Raw genomic sequence first — 22144 nt, forward strand, 5'->3', positions numbered from 1 at the left:
AAGTTTAGACTGCCCCTGTTCAAACAGCGCGGGACAACGTCGCACGCACGCACGCACGACAGGAGAAGGGAGGACACGCAGACAGAATGAGCCCCCCCCCTCCCCACCTCTCTCCTCCCAGCCCCCCACCACCATCACCCCCCCCCCCCCCCACCATTACCTCCAACGAACGTGCCGGCATCCCGGCCGCGGGTTCTGGAAACGGTCAAACGACTCCGTCTCGCGAGTCAAACGGAGCGGCGGGGGAGGAGCGGCGGGCTGGGGTAAGAGAGAAGTTTTCTACCCACGTGACGTTACCCAAAGAACCAAAGAGAAGTGCGTCGTGAGACAAAAACAAATCGCATCTCACCAGGGAGTCACCTGCGGCTGTCAACTTGTCATCTCCGCCTTTGTCGCCCACGGAGGAGAGCTTCTTCCCACCGGCCCCTCTCCCTTTCCACTCCTCGGCCTTCTCGTGCTCGGCATCGCCCCCCTCCTCCTTCCTCTCCTTTCGCTTCTTCCTCTCCGCCGCCTCCTCCTCCTCCTCCTTCTCCCGCTCTTCCCTCTCCCTCTGCTCCCTCTCCCTCCTCTCCTTCTCCCTTCTCTTCTTCCTCTCCGCCTCCGCCTCCTCCTCCTTCTCCCGTTGCTCTCTCTCCCTCTCCTCCCTCTCCCTCCTCTCCTTCTCCTTTCTCTTCTTCCTCTCCTGCTCCTCCCTCTCTTGCTCCTCCCTCTCTTGCTCCTCCCTCTCCTCCCTCTCCTTCCTCTCCCTCTCCCTCCTCTTCTTCCTCTCCGCCTCCTCCTTCTCCTCCCTCTCCTGCTCCTCCCTCTCCTTCCTCTCCCTCTCCCTCCTCTTCTTCCTCTCCGCCTCCTCCTTCTCCTCCCTCTCCTGCTCCTCCTTCTTCGTCAGCTCCCGCTCTTCGCGCTGCCCCACGGCCCGGATGGCGGCCGACGTCGAGGTGGAAGAGGTGGGGGAGGCGGCCCCACCCACCGGCGCCACCTCTTCGCCGGCGCCGTCGTCGCGCGTCTCACGCTCGCGCCGCCTCCGCTCGGAGAAGCCCTCGTCATCGTCGTCGTCTTCATCGGTGTTCCGCCCCTTGACCCCGGCAGCGATCGGAGATGAAGGCTTCACGGCCTGGGATCTGGAACGATGCGGGAGGGGGAGGACAGCGGTTGAGGCTGTGGAGAAGCATCTGGTCTTTGGCAGGGACCCTCAACCCGTGCCATTTCAACAGTGGCACTTTAACCTGTGGCATTTTAACAGTGCCATTTCAACAGTGGCATTTTAACCGTGGCATTTTTACCGTGGTACTTTTACCTGTGGTATTTCAACAGTGGCATTTCAACAGTGGCATTTCAACAGTGGTATTTCAACCGTGGTACTTTTACCTGTGGTATTTCAACAGTGGCATTTTAACAGTGGCATTTCAACCGTGGCATTTTACCCTTGGAATTTCAACCGTGGCATTTCAACCACGGCATTTCAAACGTGGAATTTCAACCGTGGCATTTCAAGGGCGTATCATAATTCCGATGCATGATAATGATGACCATCTTTGTATCCACATGAAACACTGCTTTGAAGCCAGCAACAATTATAATTAAAGTTTTGGTTAAAAATGCGTTTACTAAAGTAACAAACTAGCACTGCCCGTGCATTTTGCACGGGATCCACTTCCAGACCGTGGGAGAGGCGCGACATCCACGCAGCTCTGCCGTCGCTCGCAATATGCGGAAAACAGCGGGAGATCACGCAGAGCCCACTCAGGCATCGAACCCAGGCCCCATCTGGCCACGTGGCGCAATGAGCGTCACCACTGCGCCGCTGCTGCCGCCCTGCCAACCGCGAACAACTCTCGGCCCGGGTCTTCCTGAAGACAACCGCTTGTGTTGCGATCGAAACGAATCACTCTCCACCCGGGTCTTCCTGAAGGCAACCGCTTGTGTTGCGATCGAAACGAATCAACTCTCGACCCGGGTCTTCCTGAAGGCAACCGCTTGTGTTGCGATCGAAACGAATCACTCTCCACCCGGGTCTTCCTGAAGACAACCGCTTGTGTTGCGATTGAAACCAATCACTCTCCACCCGGGTCTTCCTGAAGGCAACCGCTTGTGTTGCGATCGAAACGAATCAACTCTCGACCCGGGTCTTCCTGAAGGCAACCGCTTGTGTTGCGATTGAAACCAATCACTCTCCACCCGGGTCTTCCTGAAGGCAACCGCTTGTGTTGCGATCGAAACGAATCACTCTCCACCCGGGTCTTCCTGAAGGCAACCGCTTGTGTTGCAATCCAAACGTCGTAAGTTTTTTTTTTATTTTGTTATTTTCTTTGAACCTATCGACGTGACTTTAGCGAAAAGACCCGAGAATATGAATTCCTGTAAGTCAAGATTCACTCTCAACCCGACACACGCTCCTCCGCAAGGCGCGATGGTGCTCGTTTTGTTTTTGGGTGTTTGTGTGTTTGTGTGTGGCCTCCGGTAGCTTGGTTACACGGGCGATGATACTAATAATAATAAGCGTGGCTAAGTCCACATGGCTCAAGTCCGAGCGGTATCCCGTTGGCTCCGTGGTGTCAGGGGTGCCAGGGTGGCTAGGAGATGTTAACTACCTCGCCTGGTGTGCAGGAGGTCGTGGGTTCGATCCCGACCCTGACGCCTGCTGCTGTATATTTGGAGTTTGCGTCTCTCATCATCATCACGGTGGCCATGAGATGTTAACTATCTCGCATGGTACACAGGAGGTCGTGGGTTCGATCCCGACCCTGACGCCTGCTGCTGCTGTATATTTGGAGTTTGCAGGTCTCTCTTCCCAATAGTCGCGTGGATTTTTCTCTGGGTCCTCCAGTTTTCCCCTACACATTTAGAATAAAAGGTGCGTTTTGAGCATTTGGCTGCTATACATTTCCACACGATGATGAACCACTTTCGTTGAGCTCTCATTTGCGGCCAGGTCGCTTCTGAAAGAGAGCTACACTGCTCGCTGGGCCTTGCCTGGTATCACAAAAAAACTGTTTTTTTTTTGTATAGTTTCGGGGAATCCGTCATCCAGCAGTGATGATGGTGATAGATAAATCAGGGGAGGAGGGGTGGGGGGGGAGCGAAGTTCCCGCGTTATTCTGCACAGGAAATGAACGCCGTCCCTTGCCGCTCGTAAATTTAATTTGCGAAAGTTCGAGCTGCTTGAGGGCTTTTTTGGTCGTTGTGGCAACTGCAGTAGGGGAGGGAAAGAGAAACGGGGGGGGGGGGGGGACACACGAGCACACTCGTTCACACTTACGCTCACACTCGCGCATGCTCACGCTCACACCCACGCTCACACCCACACTCGCTCACACTCACGCTCACACTCGCGTACGCTCACACCCACACTCACGCCCACACTCACGCTCACACTCACGCTCACACCCACACTCACACCCACGTTCACACTTACGCTCACACTCGCGCATGCTCACGCTCACACCCACGCTCACACCCACACTCACACTCGCTCACGCCCACACTCACGCTCACACTCGCGTACGCTCACACCCACACTCACGCCCACACTCACACCCACACCCACACCCACACTCACGCTCACACTCACACCTACACTCACGCTCACACCCACACTCACGCTCACACTGACACTCACACTCACACCCACGCCCACACCCACGCTCACAATCGAGCACTCTCGCACTCACACTCGAGCACACTCACGCTCACACCCACACTCACGCTCATACCCACACTCACGCTCATACCCACACTCACGCTCACACCCACACTCACGCTCACACCCACACTCACGCTCACACTCGAGCACACTCATGCTCATACCCACGCTCGCTCACACCCACGCTCGCTCACACTCACGCATGCTCACACTCACGCTCACACCTACACTCGCTCACACTCATGCTCACACACGCTCACACCCATGCTCACACACGCTCACACCCACAATCGCTCACACTCATGCTCACACACGCTCACACCCACACTCGCTCAAACTCACACACTCGCTCACTCGCACTCAAAGATCCCCCCATATAGACTAAGCAGACTTTTGGGGCGAGTGCTGTTAGCGAGCACCTATGAATGGCACAGTAGGGGGTGGGAGGCCAGGACCACGCCCGGCCGCCTTTGTCTCCCTAGTGGCGATGTTTACACACCGCACCAGGTACTCATTTGAGGCCGAGTCAACCTAGGGGAGGCCCAGGACCGGTTGAGATAATAGTCACCGGCGTTGGCCGTGAGCGGGAATCGAACCCGGGTCGCCGGGTTCACAGCGCATAATGCGACCCTCTGCGCCACCGCTCCCCCCCCCCCCACCCCCCCTACAAAGATGAACACCAATTTAAATACAGCCGCCCTTCTCCACTCGGTGACGGTGACGTCAGCACGGCGCCCGTGCCAGGCCAGGTGCACTTTGAGCCTATCACGTGAAGTGTCAAAGGCTCGCGGTCAGGAGGTCTCGGGACAGACCCGCGGTGCCATCGGCGGGCTGGCTGAGATGACAAAGGTCCCCCGTGTAGCCTGTCACAGACTTAACTGTCGATTCGAAGCTTTCGTGACTGCAGGGATTCATCTTCTTGGTTCTGTCGGCAAAGTCACCACCACGTAGAATGGAAATAAAGTAATACGAATTAAACATAATAAAATGAAATTACTTTATTTCCATTCTACGCGACGACTTTGCCGAAAGAACCCAGAAGATGTAACAGACTCGTCACGGCAAGCGCTGTTAGCGAGCAGTAGCAGCACCCGGTGAAGGCCGGCACCGTGGCGTTAGTCCATGGGTGGCCATCACCACGCCCGGCCGCCTTTGTCTCCCCCCAGTGGCGACGTTTACGCACCGCACCCGGGTAACTCATCTGAGGCTGAGCCCGACCTACGGGCAGGGCCTCAGGACCGGTCCAGATAATCCACCACCGGTGTTGGCCGCGAGCGGGAATCTAACCCGGGCCGCGGGGGTTAGTAGCGAGGCGCGCTGACCGCTACACCACCGCTCCCCATAAAGACAAACGGGGTCAAAGATCCCCCGCCATGGCCTGAGCAGACCTGTCGGCGGGTGCCTATAAAGACAGACGCACGCACACCAACTACTACGTTATCCTGCGTCATCCTTAATGAGTAACTCAAACGGAATCCCATCTACGGGTCGCTGTGGCGAGGGGGGGCGGAGGTTGGAGGTTTTTTTTGTTGTTCCCTGTCCCCGGGCCAAGTTTTGGACCTTGCCGAGGTTTTCAATTACGGTGTACAGTGTACAGTACAAAGCGTGGCTTTGTTGTGGTGCAGCGGATTCTTCACAAAGGGGTTCGGGAGAAACGTTCACCACGGGCAGGGGGGGCAGGGGGGGGGGGCAGCCCGGTGGTGGGGGGCCACGGGACATCGGCGCTGCGACCCCCGCGGGATGGCGAGTCGGTGTTAGTTCGTGGGTCCGTGATTGGTCTACGGGTTCAGTGTTAGTCCATGATTGGTCTACGGGTCCAGTGTTAGTCCATGATTGGTCTACGGGTCCAGTGTTAGTCCATGATTGGTCTACGGGTTCAGTGTTAGTCCATGATTGGTCTACGGGTTCAGTGTTAGTCCATGATTAGTCTACGGATCCAGTGTTAGTCCATGATTGGTCTACGGGTCCAGTGTTAGTCCATGATTGGTCTACGGGTCCAGTGTTAGTCCATGATTGGTCTACGGGTTCAGTGTTAGTCCATGATTGGTCTACGGGTTCAGTGTTAGTCCATGATTAGTCTACGGATCCAGCGTTAGTCCATGATTAGTCTACGGGTTCAGTGCTAGTCCATGATTGGTCTACGGGTCCAGTGTTAGTCCATGATTGGTCTACGGGTCCAGTGTTAGTCCATGATTGGTCTACGGGTCCAGCGTTAGTCCATGATTAGTCTACGGGTCCAGCGTTAGTCCATGATTGGTCTACGGGTCCAGTGTTAGTCCATGATTAGTCTACGGGTCCAGCGTTAGTCCATGATTGGTCTACCGGTCCAGCGTTAGTCCATGATTAGTCTCCGGGTCCAGCGTTAGTCCATGAATAGTCTACGGGTCCAGTGTTAGTCCATGATTAGTCTACGGGTCCAGCGTTAGTCCATGATTGGTCTACGGGTCCAGTGTTAGTCCATGATTAGTCTACGGGTCCAGCGTTAGTCCATGATTGGTCTACCGGTCCAGCGTTAGTCCATGATTAGTCTCCGGGTCCAGCGTTAGTCCATGATTGGTCTACGGGTCCAGCGCTAGTCCATGATTGGTCTACGGGTCCAGTGTTAGTCCATGATTGGTTTACGGGTCCAATGTTAGTCCATGATTGGTCTACGGGTCCAGCGTTAGTGTATGGGTCTCGTGTTACAGAAACCAGAGGACCCGGAGAAAAATCCACGTGACCATGGGGAGAGAAAGAGAGAGAGTGAGACACGCAAACTTCCAAGCATACAGCAGGCGTCAGGGTCAGGATCGAACCAACGACCTCCTGCGTACCGGGCGAGGTAGCCAACCATCTCCTAGCCACCACGGCGGCAAAATTCACGCTCGTCGTGACGAGAGCCGAGGTGCGGACCCCCGAGTCCCACGACCAAGAGAGGGAGAGAGGATGCCCGGGCCCCACGCGCTTGAGCCCCCCCTCTACTGCGACGACGACAACCGATCACCGACCTGGATCGCGACGTCACCTCCACGGTGACCGCTGCTGCCCCGTGACCTCCGCCGCCATCGACACTACAGCCGCCTCCTCCTCCTCCTCCTCTCCCTCCTCCACCCCTTCCACATTCTCCACCTCCTCCCCCCGAGTCGTCGGCGTCGTCGCCCTCCCGCCTGGAGCGGGATCGCTCCTCCCGCTCGCGACGCCGCCGCTCCCGCGCGACCTCCTCCTCGTCCTCCACCGTGCGCTGGGCGGTCAGCCTGCGGGGGGGGGGGGGGGGGGGGGGGGGGGGGGGGGCAGCGGGGTAGCAGTAGAGAGGGGGCAGCGGTAGAGGAAACAGATGGGGTAGTAGGGATGATGGGGAGCAGCACAAGGAGAGAGAGAGAGAGCCATATAGATGAGCACCACCTCTCGATCATGTTCAACAGGGAAGACAGATTTTTTTATTATTATTATTTATTGAAATGATACTCGCAACTGCTGAGCTGGAGTGTGGGAGGGTGGGGGGTTGAGGATGGGGGGGGGGGGGCGAGGGGGCGACATCATCCTGATGACGGTACCGCGGCGGCGGCGACGTCACCAACCGCGCACTTGCCAGCCAGGCGGGCGGCCGGTCGGCCGGCCGGCCAGCCGGCAAAACCTTCATCCGACACCGCACGATTCCAACTGTGCCGTCGTCGGGGGTCACGCATGGCATAAGGAGAGGACGAGGGGGAGGAACAAAAAGTCAACTCGGAAGCCGCGTCCAACCCCCCGGGGGGGGGGGGGGGGGTGTCAAGAAGTGTTGACGGCATCTGGAAGATGCTGTCGCAGAACTACATCCGAGGTCTCCTTCGACTGCCTCTCACACACCCGAGATGGCGCTGTGCCCCCCCCCACACACCACACCCCACACCGACGCCCCACCGCGCCCCTTAGAAATCTCAACGTTCATCCGACAAAAGTCCCATCGCAAGGGAGAAACACAAGCAAATAGACGAAAAAAACCGACTGTTTTGCCCCGTATTGAAACGGCTGCGCGCCGTTATGGACCCCGAAAACGCAATTTCCCCGTGCTAGAATAAGGGTTAAACCGTATGGGTTGACAGGAATGTGATACACTCTGCTGCCGCCGCTGCCATGGCTCTGGGCTTGACCACTTGAATGTTGAAATCGGAGTTGCTGCTCTGCATCTGCGTCAGCAGGCGCACGAAAGACGAATGAAGGTGTCTTGAACACGGCCACAATGGGCCCTCCCGAGCCGCCCAGCCACCGCCGGTCGAGCCCACGTTGCCACTGCCAGGAACTGAACCCATGCCCGAGAGGTGAGGGAGAGGAGAAGTGGGGGGGGGGGGGGCACCTCGTCATTCCCTTCATCAACGAGCCCCCCGTGGGCCACGATGACCCTTCAGAGACCACCGCTGTGAGCTTGCCCGACAGCGTGGATTTCCGTGGGCTAGGAGGGGCGCGGCAGCAGCAGCAGCAGCGGCACGGCCCTTGTAAACCCTCCCAAGTGTGAAACATTGAAGCCCTCCAACTGCCCCGTGGCCATCAAAGCGGGTTCTCAAGTGCCGGTGAGAGTTGATGGTGTCACAGAGAGCCGTAGGCTCGCACGGAGAGCCGTAGGCTCACATAGAAACTCATAGACTCACACAGAGACTAATAGACTTGCATAGAGACCCATAGACTCACACAGAGACTAATAGACTTGCATAGAGACCCATGACCCATAGACTCACACAGAGACTAATAGACTCGCATAGAGACCCATAGACTCGCATAGAGACCCATAGACTCACACAGAGAATAAATACTTACATAGAGACCCATAGACTCACACAGAGATTAATAGACTTGCATAGAGACCCGTAGACTCACACAGAGACTAATAGACTTGCATAGGGACCCGTAGACTCACACAGAGACTAAGAGACTCACACAGAGACCCATAGACTCACACAGAGACTAATAGACTTGCATAGAGACCCATAGACACACACAGAGACTAATAGACTTGCATAGAGACCCATAGACTCACACAGAGACTAATAGACTCGCACAGAGACCCATAGACTCACACAGAGACTAATAGACTCGCAGAGACCCATAGACTCACACAGAGACTAATAGACTCGCACAGAGACCCATAGACTCACACAGAAACTAATAGATTTGCATAGAGACCCATAGACTCACACAGAGACTAATAGACTTGCAGAGAGACCCATAGACTCACACAGAGACTAATAGACTTGCATAGCGACCCATAGACTCACACAGAGACTAATAGACTCACACAGAGACTAATAGACTCGCATAGAGACCCGTAGACTCACACAGAGACTAATAGACTCGCACAGAGACCCATAGACTCACACAAAGACTAATAGACTCGCACAGAGACCCATAGACTCACACAGAGACTAATAGACTTGCACAGAGACCCATAGACTCACACAGAGACTAATAGACTTGCATAGAGACCCATAGACTCACACAGACTAATAGACTTGCATAGAGACCCATAGACTCACACACACTAATAGACTTGCATAGCGACCCATAGACTCACACGGAGACTAATAGACTTGCATAGAGACCCATAGACTCACACAGAGACTAATAGACTTGCATAGAGACCCATAGAATCACACAGAGACTAATAGACTTGCATAGAGACCCATATACTCACACAGAGACTAACAGACTCACACAGAGACTAATAGACTCGCATAGAGACCCATAGACTCACACAGAGACTAAAAGACTTCCATAGAGACCCATGACCCTTAGACTCACACAGACACCCATAGACTCACACAGAGACTAATAGACTTGCATAGAGACCCATGACCCATAGACTCACACAGAGACCCATAGACTCACACAGAGACTAATAGACTTGGATAGAGACCCATGACCCATAGACTCACACAGAGACTAAGAGACTTGCATAGACTGAGCCGTGAATACACTGGTTTTGAAGCAGTGCGCTAACCACCACACCACTTTTCTCTCAAACACACACACCAGGACAAAGACAAAGTTCCCCCGTAAAGCCTTAACAGACTGTAGGGGCAAGTGCTGTTAAGCGAGCAGCACCTATGAAGGCCGGAGCGGCACACGAGGGGGTGGGGTTGCCAGCATCATGCCCGAAAGCCTTTGTCTTCCGAGTGGCGATGTTTACACACCGCACCGGGTACTCATTTGAGGCTGAGTTGACCTAGGGGAGGCCCAAGACCGGTTCAGATAATCGCCACTGGTCTTGGTGGTGAGTGGCAATCAAACCCGGGTCGCCAGGTTCATAGCGCAGCGCGCTAACCACTACACCACCGCTCTCCACCCAGGAACACACACACAGACAGACACACACAGGGGACACACACACAGACAGACACACACACAGAGACACACAGACAGACACACACACAGGGGACACACACACACAGGGGACATACACACAAACACACACACACAGACACACACACACAGACACACACAGGGGACACACACACACAGACACACACAGGGGACACACACAGGGGACACACACACAGGACACACACACAGACACACACACAGACACACACAGGGGACACACACACAGGACACACACACACAGGGGACGCACACACAGAGGACACACACAGAGGACACACACACAGACACACACAGAGGACACACACAGATACACACACAGAGGACACAGACACACACAGAGGACACACACAGACACACACACACAGAGGACACACACAGATACACACACAGAGGACACAGACACACACACAGAGGACACACACAGACACACACACACAGACACACACACAGAGGACACACACACAGACACACACACAGACACACACAGACACACACACACAGACACACAGACACACGCCGCACAATGCTGGCATTCCGTGCGCCTTACCCCGAGGGTTACTGGAGGCGCCCGTTGGGGTCAAAGGTCAACACAACCCTCCGTGCCAGCTCACGTGTTTACATTTGTACTGTACAGGTGATTTGCTTCGGCAACGTCATTATCTATCAATATACATCATTATACATTAGTATAGATCATGATAGATCATTATAAAGTACATCATTATACATAGCCGGGGAAAGAAAAAAAAACACGAATACAATTCACGACCTAAATTTTTTTAAAAAGTTGTGTGCTGATGTTGTGGGCGCTTGTTCCTGCAGCCTCCACAGAATGCAGGAACAAGCACTTGCTCCTGCAGTCTGTGGAGGCTACACGGGGGATCTTTGCCTTTGTGCGGCTGCTGCTGCTGCTGCTCCTATACAGCCAGACCTCCTATAGGTGTTTTCCGGTTGTTGTCCGGTTGTTGTGTGGTTGTTGTTGTTGTGCAGCAGCAGCAGCCTCTTGTTCACGTGTTGGCGAGGTGTCTTAAAACGGACTAGAGACCTGAACACTGCCACACAGCTATCAAATATTAGGATAATAATAATGGCAATAAAAAAGCAGGAGTTGTGTTAAGATGCTCAGACACCGAATAGAGGGAAACTTTTTGCAAAGAATCTAATTACTGCATTAACCACACACACACACAGTGGTACTTGCGGTGAACATGCAAACACACATGGCTCTGATAATAATAATAATCTGTGGTCATTGTCTTTGACACTGATTGGCCTACAGCAGAGACAGCTACAGCCTTCTTCAGGGCCCAGTCTCACCACCAGTGTCAGGTCGGGAGAACAGTACCAGGGCAATGCCACACGTATCATGGGTCCTATGATACAGCAGCAGCAGCTGTATCATGGGACCAGGGGCGGAGCCACAGGGGGGGCTGGGGGGGGGGGCTCAGCCCCCCCTGAAATCTTGGGAAGGTCGGTAATCGTGATAACCACATATCCGGCTGCTGCAAAATGCTGCAGGCTGCCACCTTGTGTTGCCCTGCAGGCTGCCACCTTGTGCTGCCCTGCAGGCTGCCACCTTGTGCTGCTGCCCTGCAGGCTACCACCTCGTGCTGCCCTGCAGGCTGCCACCTTGTGCTGCTGCCCTGCAGGCTACCACCTTGTGTGCTGCCCTGCAGGCTGCCACCTTGTGCTGCCCTGCAGGCTGCCACCTTGTGCTGCCACCTTGTGTGCTGCCCTGCAGGCTGCCACCTCGTGCTGCCCTGCAGGCTGCCACCTTGTGCTGCCCTGCAGACTGCCACCTTGTGCTGCCCTGCAGGCTGCCACCTTGTGCTGCCCTGCAGGCTGCCACCTCGTGTGCTGCTGCCCTGCAGGCTGCCACCTTGTGCTGCCCTGCAGGCTGCCACCTTGTGCTGCTGCCCTGCAGGCTGCCACCTTGTGCTGCCCTGCAGACTGCCACCTTGTGCTGCCCTGCAGGCTGCCACCTTGTGCTGCCCTGCAGGCTGCCACCTTGTGTGCTGCCCTGCAGGCTGCTTGAGCGGCAGCCTTTCAAACTTATCGAACTTATTATTAGCCACATCAGCGGCTCCGACCTATTAATAAACTCCGCGTTCAAATCCAATAAAATTTGTTTTATTCATTTGTGGCGCCCATTGAAAAACATTAAACACTGGATATCTCAGAATATTGAAGTCAGCCCCCCCAAAGTCAAAATCCTGGCTCCGCCCCTGCATGGGACCCATGATACTGGTGCAGGCGTTAAACTCGCTCTACGCGTGATGTCGGGCTGTACGGCCAAAACCAATTTCTGCCCAGAATTCGCTACACCATGCGGTTTGGATTCGCTCAGATGCGGTGGCTATGAGGTCTGACGTGGGACAACACTTTGTGTGTTTACTGTGTGTGTTCACTGTGTGTTTACTCTGTGTGTTCACTGTGTAGTGTATTGTGTTTACTGTGTGTGTTCACTGTGTGTTTACTCTGTGTGTGTTCACTGTGTGGTGTATTGTGTTTACTGTGTGTGTGTGTGGTGTGTGTGCTACTGGGCAGACAGCTGTCTCGCACCCAGAGATACATACACACAGAGCAACACACAGAGATACACAGAGGAACATATACAGACATACACAGAGGTACACACAAGCGCAAAGTGCGGTGCATTGTGGGTTGTGTGACCATGCACTCCACCCGGGGCAGTGTCTACCACTTGGGTCAGTGTCCTCCATCCCTGGGCGCACGGAGTATATATCGCCGCCTGTGTCATAGGCAACACAATTCCTCCGTAGGCGCGTCGAACAACCACCCACAGGCTGCCATTCCTTGCCAAATCGAAATCCGCTATCAAACGCACCGCGCAGTAACAGTGCCCGTGTAACGCTTGCGGCAATAACATCAAAGCTACGATGGTTCGGTTGCTATCGCACACAGTTCTAACCCGGAGATCAAACGGCTCGAGAAAATCATTGGTAGCAGATGTCACCCTGGCGGGTACCGATAAGCCATTGTCGGGGCCAGCTGAGGATTTTTTTGTTGGGGGAATTTTTTTTTGTTGGGGGGGGGGGTGAGGAGGAGGTTATTTTTTTGTGTCCCCCCCCCTTCCCCCCACGTTGTGCCGCCGCTACAGCTGTGAGGTCTGACACACCACGCCGTCACACTCTCACACAAAGCATGCCACACCACCCCCCTCCCTACATCCCTCCCGTGTGTCCCCGGGTGAATCGGCCACGCATAGCCGTGGCGTAACATCATCGCCGCCACGGTTAAACAAAAACAAAAAAGGGGGGCACGAGGGGGGCACGAGGGGGTGAGTCGGTCGGTCGGTCGGTCGCTCGCTATCTCCCCGCAGGGGCGAGTTGGATGCCCACACCGGCCAGAGACACAACGACAAACCCTCTGGGTGTAGCCTGCACGGGATGCTGGGGGCCAAGTGCTGTTAGTGGGACAAAGCTTTTAAAGTCGCGGGGTTTGGGGCTGGCTGCGGTTTAGCCGCCACCACCACCACCACCACGCCCGCCCGGCCGACCGACCTGCCTTTGTCTTCCCGGCTGCGTCGTCGACGCACCGTCGCAGGTTTAACCCCGCAGTGCCACCAGGTACCAGGCAGACTCTCTTTCAAGGCCGAGTCTACCCAGAGGTGGCCCCGCCACGAACCGGTTCGGATCATCGACGCGAGCGGGCGGGCGGGCAGGATTCGAACCGGGGTCGCCGGGTCCGGTGCGCTAACCGTGGCGCCGCCGCTCACGGGCGAAAACGCGCAAAAAAAACAAAAGCCCAAAGTGTCAGATTTTAAACCATTTCTCTGCCGCGAGACGTGTGGCCGGAGAGGAAGAGCGGGGAACAACAAGCGCTCTCTCTAGAGCGCCCTCTGGTAGCAGAGTCCCCTTCGGTGGTGAGATGTTGACTACCTCGCCCGGTACGCAGGAGGTCGTGGGTTCGATCCCGACCCTGACGCCTGCTGCTGCTGTATATTTGGAGTTTGCGTGTCTCTCTCTCTTTCGGTGGTCGCGTGCGATTTTTTTTTGATCTCCCAGCTGTCCGTCGCCCGACAACAAAACTCGCCGCACAGTCACGCAGTCTTCTTCATGCCATCGATTCATCCTCCCTCCCCCTCCCTCCCTCCCTCCCCCTCCCTCCCTCCCTCCCCCTCCCTCCCGACTTCTGTGTCCCTGCTCTCACCCTCAAACCCCTAAGCCAGGCCCTCCCCTTCCTAAGACAAGACAAAGGTCCCCCGTGTAGCCTTCAAGGGGGGAGGGAGGCAAGTGCTGTCAGCAGCGAGCAGCGGCGAGGATTGAGGCCCACGATGGGCGTAGGTCTCCCGCGGTGGCCAGCACCCACGCCCGGCCGTCTTTGTCTCCCCAGTGGCGCTGTTTACACACCCACGTCATGGTACTCATTTGAGGCCGAGTCGACCTAGGGGAGAGGGCCCAGGACCGGGTTTGTTTAGATGATCGTCACTGGGTGTTGGCGGTGGTGGCCGTGGTGGCGGTGGTGGCGGTGGTGTTGGTGGTGGTGGCGGTGGTGTTGGTGATGTTGGTGATGTTGGCGGTGGTGGCGTTAGTGATGTTGGTGGTGGTGGCGGTGGTGTTGGCGGTGGTGGTGGTGTTGGCGGTGGTGGCGTTAGTGATGTTGGTGGTGGTGGTGGCGGTGGTGTTGGCGGTGGTGGTGGTGGTGTTGGCGGTGGTGGCGGTGGTGTTGGTGGTGGTGGCGGCGGCGGCCGTGAGCGGGAATCGAATTCGGGGTGGGTAGCCGGGTTCGGAGCAGGCAGCGTGCTAAAGTGGCGCGGATTGTTGCTTCCAGGTAGTCATCCAGCAGTGGATTGACCCACAGGGCTGCGTCGGGTGCAGCACAGATTACGGAGGGGGCTCGACTCGCAGTGTACAGCGGTTGCAACAACAAAAATGCAATTAGCGGATCAGACATTAACTTTCGAGACAAACATGAATCACAATGGGATCGAGGAGCAACCCCCAGGAGTTGTAATCCGGTGCCTGACGAAGGGGCTCTGGGGGCACCTCTCTGGGTCGTCAGCGAGGCTCTGGTCCCGTCGAAAGCCATTTATATTGCGATGTAAAGGCGGATTACCTTTAGCAGATCCTTTGAAGATAACATCCAATCAACGCAGCTGCTCATCTCTCTGCAGGGGCCTCAAATGATAGCCAAAAACCACGTGGAGAGTTACAGCAGGAGCCAAATACTCTCAGACGCATGTCGTTGATTCTCATTACGTGAAGGTGGGAATACAATAAGTAATATTAAAAATAAACTTATTTTTTTTAAACACGCTTTAATGAAACGCACCGTACTAGTAGTGGAAGAAATCCACGACTCCAGGAAGTGGTCCCGAAGCTTGCCACGACGTAAGGGGACCCGTGGTGATTTACAGCCAACGTGAGTTGAGCGTGGACAATTAAACCGAAGCCGAAACATAACATATATATAAAAAAAATAATGTTTAAAAATATATGCCTTTTATTTTTGTATGATAGAATACGGTATTGTCATCAGCATGACACAAGTATACCAAGTTTGCAGTCGATACCACGTTGGGAAGTGGGTTAAAATTGAGCAACAGAGTGATGAGTTCATAGAAAGCGTGTAAAAAAAACAGCAGGACCCGGAGAAAAATCCACGCGACCACGGGGAGAGAGAGAGAGAGAGACACCCCAAACTCCAATTATACAGCAGCAGGCGTCAGGGTCGGGATGGAACTTACAACCTCCTGTATACCAGGCGAGGTAGTTAACATCTCTCCTAGCCACCGTGATGATGAGAGAGAGAGACACGCAAACTCCAAATATACAGCAGGCATCAGGGTTGGGATCGAACCCACGACCTCCTGCGTACCAGACGAGGTAGTTAACATCTCGCCAGTGACGATTATCTGAACCGGTCCTGGGCCTTCCCCTAGGTCGACTCAGCCTCAAATGAGTGCCACTGGGGGCCACTCCACCCTTCTCGTGTGCCGTGCCGGCCTTCATAGGTGCTACTCACTAACCTAACAGCACTTGCCCCTACAGTCTATTAAGGCTACACAAGGGGCGGGGATCTTATCACTCACAAAGGTCCCCCGTGTAGCCTGTAACAGACTGTAGGGGCAAGTGCTGTTAGTGAGTAGCACCTATGAAGGCTAGGCACGGCACACGAGGGGGTTGTTTTGGCCAGCACCACGCCCGGCCGCCTTTGTCTCCCTAGTGGCGATGTTTACTGCACACCGCACCAGGTACTCATTTTGAGGCCGAGCCGACCTAGGGGAGGCCCAGGACCGGTTCTGACAATCGTCACCGGTGTTGGCCGTGAGCGGGAATCAAACTCGGGTCGCCGGGTTCGTAGCGCAGCGCGCTAACCGCTGCGCCACCGCTCCCCACTGCGCGAACACGCACGCACACAGACACACGCACGTGCGCGTACGTACGCATGAAACAAGACAGCCTCTTTCACGCGTTGATTCGCTCGAGTTAATCGACTGCTGCCAACACGCGTCACCCCCATGGATCGCTCACACACAGACACCCAACCACACGCACATACAGCCACACACACACAACGACACGCACACATTTCCATTACGCACGTGCCCCCCCCCCCCACCCGTGCCCCCCCCCCCCCACCCGTGCCCCCCACGCCATCCAGAGCCGCCACCACCTCCAGAAACGAGGGCCGCGCACCTCAATTCAGCCACTTGTGTGACCTCCACTCTCGATTTCCCCCACCCAGCCTCCCCCACGCAGCAGTGCGGGTCAGCTTAAACCTGCTGACGCAAATATAAATAGCGCGGTGGATGTCGTCAGAATAATTACACGGATCAAATTTTTTTAAAAAGTATATTTACATTATTTAAAGAAAAATACTTCAAATGAAAAACACCAAAACGTGCCAACGTCATGGTGTTCGGCAGCCACGTTCTTAGATGCGCACGGCGGGTTGATCTGACAGAGTCGTCCACCCTCGCCTCGCCCATAGCCGTGTCCAGCAGCCAGCAGCATCAACAACGTACACGAAAAAAACCAGACGCAGATTCCCCCACTCCCGTGTAGCCTTAACAGACTGTTGGGGCAAGTGCTGTTAGCGAGTAGCACCTGTGAAGGCCGGCACCGCACCCACGAGGGGGTGGGGTGGCCAGCACCACGCCCGGCCGCTTTTGTCTCCCCAGTGGCGATGTTCACACACCATACCAGGTACTCGTTTGAGGCCGAGTCTACCAAGGGGAGGCCCAGGACCGGTTCAGATAATCGTCACTGGGTGTTGGCCGTGAGTAGGAATCGAACTCGGCGGCCGGGTTCTTAGGCCAACGCACCAACCGCTACACTAAAAGGTCATCATAACAACACACCCACTCACCCACATACCCATTCACCCACATACCCATTCACCCACACACCCATTCACCCACTCACCCACCCCACCCACTCACCCACCACACCCATCCACCCACCACACCCATCCACGCACTCACCCATCCACTCACTCACCCACTCATTCACCCACCTACTCACTCACCCACCTACCCACTCATCCACCTACCCACCTACCCACTCACCCACCCCACCCACTCACCCACCCCACCCATCAACCCACCACACCCATCCAGTCACCCACCTACCCACTCATTCACCCACTCACTCACTCACCCACCTACCCACTCACTCACCCACCTACCCACTCACTCACCCACCTACGCACCCACTCACCCACCCACTCACTCACTCACCCACTCACCCACCTACGCACCCACTCACTCACCCACCTACCCACTCACTCACCCACCTACCCACTCACTCACCCACCTACGCACCCACTCACTCACTCACCCACCTACGCACTCACTCACTCACCCACCTACGCACCCACTCACCCACCCACCTACCCACTCACTCACCCACCCACCCACCCACCTACCCACTCATTCACCAACCTACCCACTCACCCACTTTCCTACCTACTCACCTCTTCTATCGCTACTACCGTGGCTACTGTTCACGTGAACTTCCCTCCTTGATGCTTCCTCCACCCGTGTGATTTGACGACTCGGTCAGGCGGAGACGCCGGGCGTCCCCGACCTCACCACCCCTACAGCTGCGTTCGGCAACCAACCACACCACAGGCTGTAACACCGCTCACCCGCTCACACCGCAGGTCACAACAACAACAACAACTCTCTCCGGCCCATCGTTCCGATTCCCAAACGCTCCGACGATTCAAGAAAGGGGCGAATTAGATTCCCATCCAAGACAAAGATTCGCCGGGCACCAAGCGTAATAGCGCGGGGGGTTGGGGGGGTGGGGGGGGTGACGCACCCGTCAATGCACTGCGGTTTGCGGCGGTGAGAATGTCCGTCCGGCTGGTGGGCTTAAACTGCCCTAAAAACAAAAACCCCATCGCACCAGGGTGAGTCAGCGGCTCCGAGCCGGTGCACGATACGGCGAACTCGATCGGGACAAAGCGGTGTGTGCGTGTGGGGGGGGGGGGCGGGGGGCTTGCGGACGCGGAGTAGACGGGAGAGCTGGGGGAAGACGCGGGGTGGCTCGGAGGGCGAACTGGGAGACACGGCGAGGTGCGAGACATGGGTGAGACACAGAGGTACACATTGGGGCAAGAGAGACACGAGACGACACTTGCTCCGGCAGTACATATACTCAAATTGGAACGATACAGAGAAGATTAGCATGGCCCCTCCGCAAGGATGAAAAAAATAAAAGAGGCAGGAGAACGCACGGAGAGACGTGAGAACAGGGGAAGACGCGGGGTGGGTAGGAGGGTCAACCGGGAGACATGGCGAGGTGGGAGATATTGAGAGACACGGGGTTACAATGTGACGATCCACGACCCGGCGGTAAGCGAGTTGTTGCAGAGGTCCGCGGTTCGACACCAGCGGCCGCCCTGGTTATTCCTGCGGCGTGTGGCGTGGACCGCAACAATGCTAACAAGCGTCACATTCTCCACTCACGGTGGACTTTCAAGACGTCATTTACAAGAGTAAGGTCGTTGTGGGCCAGATTAGATATTAAAAAAATAGTTTAACACGTCGTAGTATTAGGAGTCTTTCGCCACCAATATTATCCAGGTTTTTGGGTTAGATCGCTGAAACATAAATGCGTCGTTAAACCCGCCACCACCCGACACAGCCAATTAGTAAGGTTTGTCACGCAAACACACTCTGGCTGTCGCCTGATGAAGCTGGTTGTAATTACCGGCGAAACGTCGTACTCAGATTGTAAATGTTGTGGATTTGCTCTCCAACACACCGGTGTAGTGCTGTACTAGTGACGAATTGTCCACGTTCTGTTTACGTGACAACCCTTACTAGTTGGCTGTGTCGGGTCGTGGCAGGTTTTCCAACACATTTAGATTTCTGCGTTCTAACCACCCAAACAACCTCTATGATAGAATAATCACCCGACAAATTACCGATTCGGCATAATTACTCACAGCAACAACCATCTCCACCCCCCCCCTCCCACACTGCGAAAACCTGACAGGACCCTCCCGAAAACGAGTCCTGATACTCAGAGTGAGTGAGGCTTTGCCGGGCGAACAAGCGTAATGATGATATAAATAATAACGAAAGTTTCGATTTAAAGCTTTCGCGACTGCAGGGATTCACATTCTTGGCTCTTTCGGTAAAGTCACGTAGAAGGGAAACAATAAAATAATACAAACATTAAACAATAAAATTCTCACGACGTTTCGACCGCAACACAAAGCCAATCATCGTCAGGTGTGAAAACCACAGCAAGAAAATTTGAAAAAAGTGGCGAAACGTCGTGGGAATTTTATAGTTTTATATTTTAATTATTTTATTGTTTCCCTTCTACGTGACTTTACCGAAAGAACCAAGAATAATAACGAAAGTATTCATATTTGTCGGGTCACCATTAATTTTCCTATTTTCAACCTCACCCCCGCCCCCCCCCCCCCCCAAAAAGAAAACCGCTCCCGTTCATTGCGAGTCGACTCAAGGCAGCGCTGCAATGTGACCTTGGCACCCCAGAAACGGCACCCACCCCCCATGCCCTCGCCCACCCCGGAAGATGATGTCACAGAACTACTGCCGAAGTCACCTTTCGCATGGGCCCCCCTTTGTTACCCACGCTACAGGGTACACGGATTTTATTACATATATGCTCGCGCTCACTCTCACGCCGGTGCAAAGTGGGTCATCAGGTAGCACGGCCAAGCTGGAATTGAGCCAAATCCGTGGGGAATAATGACCGCATGGGTAGCCAAGGAAGGTCAACTGCGAAGACGGAAGCCTGGGAATCAGCTTGAGGTGTACAGAGCAGCTCGGCTGTTGGCCAAACTCCACTATCTTTGTTTCACTTTACGCAGGTAAGGCCCCAACTGAGCTACTATAAAGCAGCTCTTTTTTCAGAAGCGAGCTGGCTATCGCGATATGATTGCTCAACGAAGTGGGCTTATCATCTTCGTGTGGTAATGCATAGCAGGAGCCAAAATACACTAAAAAAAAAAGCATGATGTTGATTCAACGTGTGCAGGGGAACCCAGAAAAAAATCGCACGCGACCATGGGGAGAGAGAGCAAGACACGCAAACTCCAAATATACAGTAGCAGCAGCAGCAGGCGTCAGGGTCGTGATCAAACCGACGACCTCCTGCATACCTGGCGAGGTAGTCAACATCTAGCGCCCCAATGTGGCAGCTCACAAGGCCAGGCGAAGGCCATCAAAGACTTCGGCGTTAATTGGAAGAGGCTCGCGGAGGCAGGCGAAGGCTCTCCCCCCGCCGAGTGTCCATTCATTGGCGCAGTTACCAGGTACGCAGGCGGTGCAACTGCGCCAAAGCACGCGGGCTAGAGGGCCCCAAGCGCCGGGTTACGAAGAGTGGGAGGAGGGTGGGGGGGGGGGAGATGGGGGTGGGGGGGAATTTCATTCCTCGCCCCCGAAACCCATGCCAACCACGCTACAATAGGATACTGTAACATCCATTCATTCATATTCTTGGTTCTTTCGGTAAAGTCACGTAGAAGGGAAACAATAAAATAATAAAAAAAATATATAAAACAATACAATTCTCACGACGTTTCGACTGCAACACAAGCAATCATCATCAGGTGTGAAAACCACGGCGAGAAAATTTGAATAAAGTGGCGGGCCTGTTCATAAAAACCGCGAGAATGTTATTGTTTTATATTTTCATTATTTTATTGTTTCCCTTCTACGTGACTTTACCGAAAGAACCAAGAATATGAATCCCTGCAGTCACGAAAGCTTTAAATCAAAATCCATTCATTCATTAAATGCGATTCTTACTCTCACGATTGCTGCAAGTAGTGCGTAGAGAGACGTTTTTGTTTTGTTTTTTGCAAGTGCCTGATAATTGTTGAGTAATAATAATAATAAATAAAGAGAGCAAATCGGTCGTTTTCCAAATGCGCTTATCCACGTGTGGTCCAATTATCCTCACGTGGACTTCTCGAAGCTCCACTGGAGGCAGAGCGACGTTGGCACGCGTGGGCACCACCACCACCCCCTCCACCACCACCCCCACCACCACCACCCCCCTCCACCACCACCCCCCCCCCACCACCACCACCCCCCCACCACCACCCACCCACCACCACCCACCCCCCACCACCCCCGCAAATTTGTGGGGGGAGAGGGGGAAGAAAATATCCAGGAGGTTTGCACCGCCCGTGGCAATTCGTGGAATCGTTCAGGATGGGGCTGAATTCTCTTGCAGGCATGCAGCGTCATCACCGTCGGGCATGTTCAATCCACTGCTGGATGAGAAGCCTCTCTAGGCCACCGCCTCTCACAAATTCAACCGGCACCAGCGCGAGGAGCTTGTTTTCATCGCTCCATCTCCTCGGTGATGGTCGTCCTCTCGGACGCGTTCCATTCACCATCATCATCATCACCATCACGACCATCACCATCATCACGACCATCACCATCATCACGAGCATCACCACCATCATCATCATCACTACCATCACTACCATCATCATCAGATGCGCCTCTGCGGCCGTCTGGAACGTTCTGCCTTCCGACATTAGGACGCCACTGGAGCTATGCACTTTTGAAAACGAATTTCTTTGGAGCTGATGTTTGTGTTTAGTTTGTTACCCTCCCCGCCCCGCACCTCCAATTAGCCACGGTTGGCTACATACCACCCATCATCATCATCATCGATAATATAATCATAGTCACGGCTCATC

General features: G+C 54.7%; 1 protein-coding gene and 1 pseudogene across 5 annotated transcripts in view; one reads left to right on the forward strand and one right to left on the reverse strand.

Moving 5' to 3' along the window:
- The window catches only part of LOC116956471 (uncharacterized), a 142710-nt gene that overhangs the window by 31871 nt on the left and 88695 nt on the right, over positions 1-22144 (reverse strand). For all 5 annotated transcript variants that reach the window (XM_076054321.1, XM_076054320.1, XM_076054318.1 and 2 more), the window contains 2 exons: positions 6628-6873; positions 350-1118 (listed from right to left, as the gene is read on the reverse strand). In XM_076054321.1, the coding sequence (XP_075910436.1) occupies positions 350-1118; positions 6628-6873 (1015 nt within the window). The remainder of the gene's footprint in view (positions 1-349; positions 1119-6627; positions 6874-22144) is intronic.
- On the forward strand, positions 18583-18668 carry LOC116956524 (U6 spliceosomal RNA; annotated as a pseudogene).

This window comes from Petromyzon marinus, chromosome 65 (assembly GCF_048934315.1).
Source record: "Petromyzon marinus isolate PM22_M1 ecotype Great Lakes invasive population chromosome 65, UKy_Petmar_22M1.pri1.0, whole genome shotgun sequence".
Classification (NCBI taxonomy): Eukaryota; Metazoa; Chordata; class Hyperoartia; order Petromyzontiformes; family Petromyzontidae; genus Petromyzon; species Petromyzon marinus.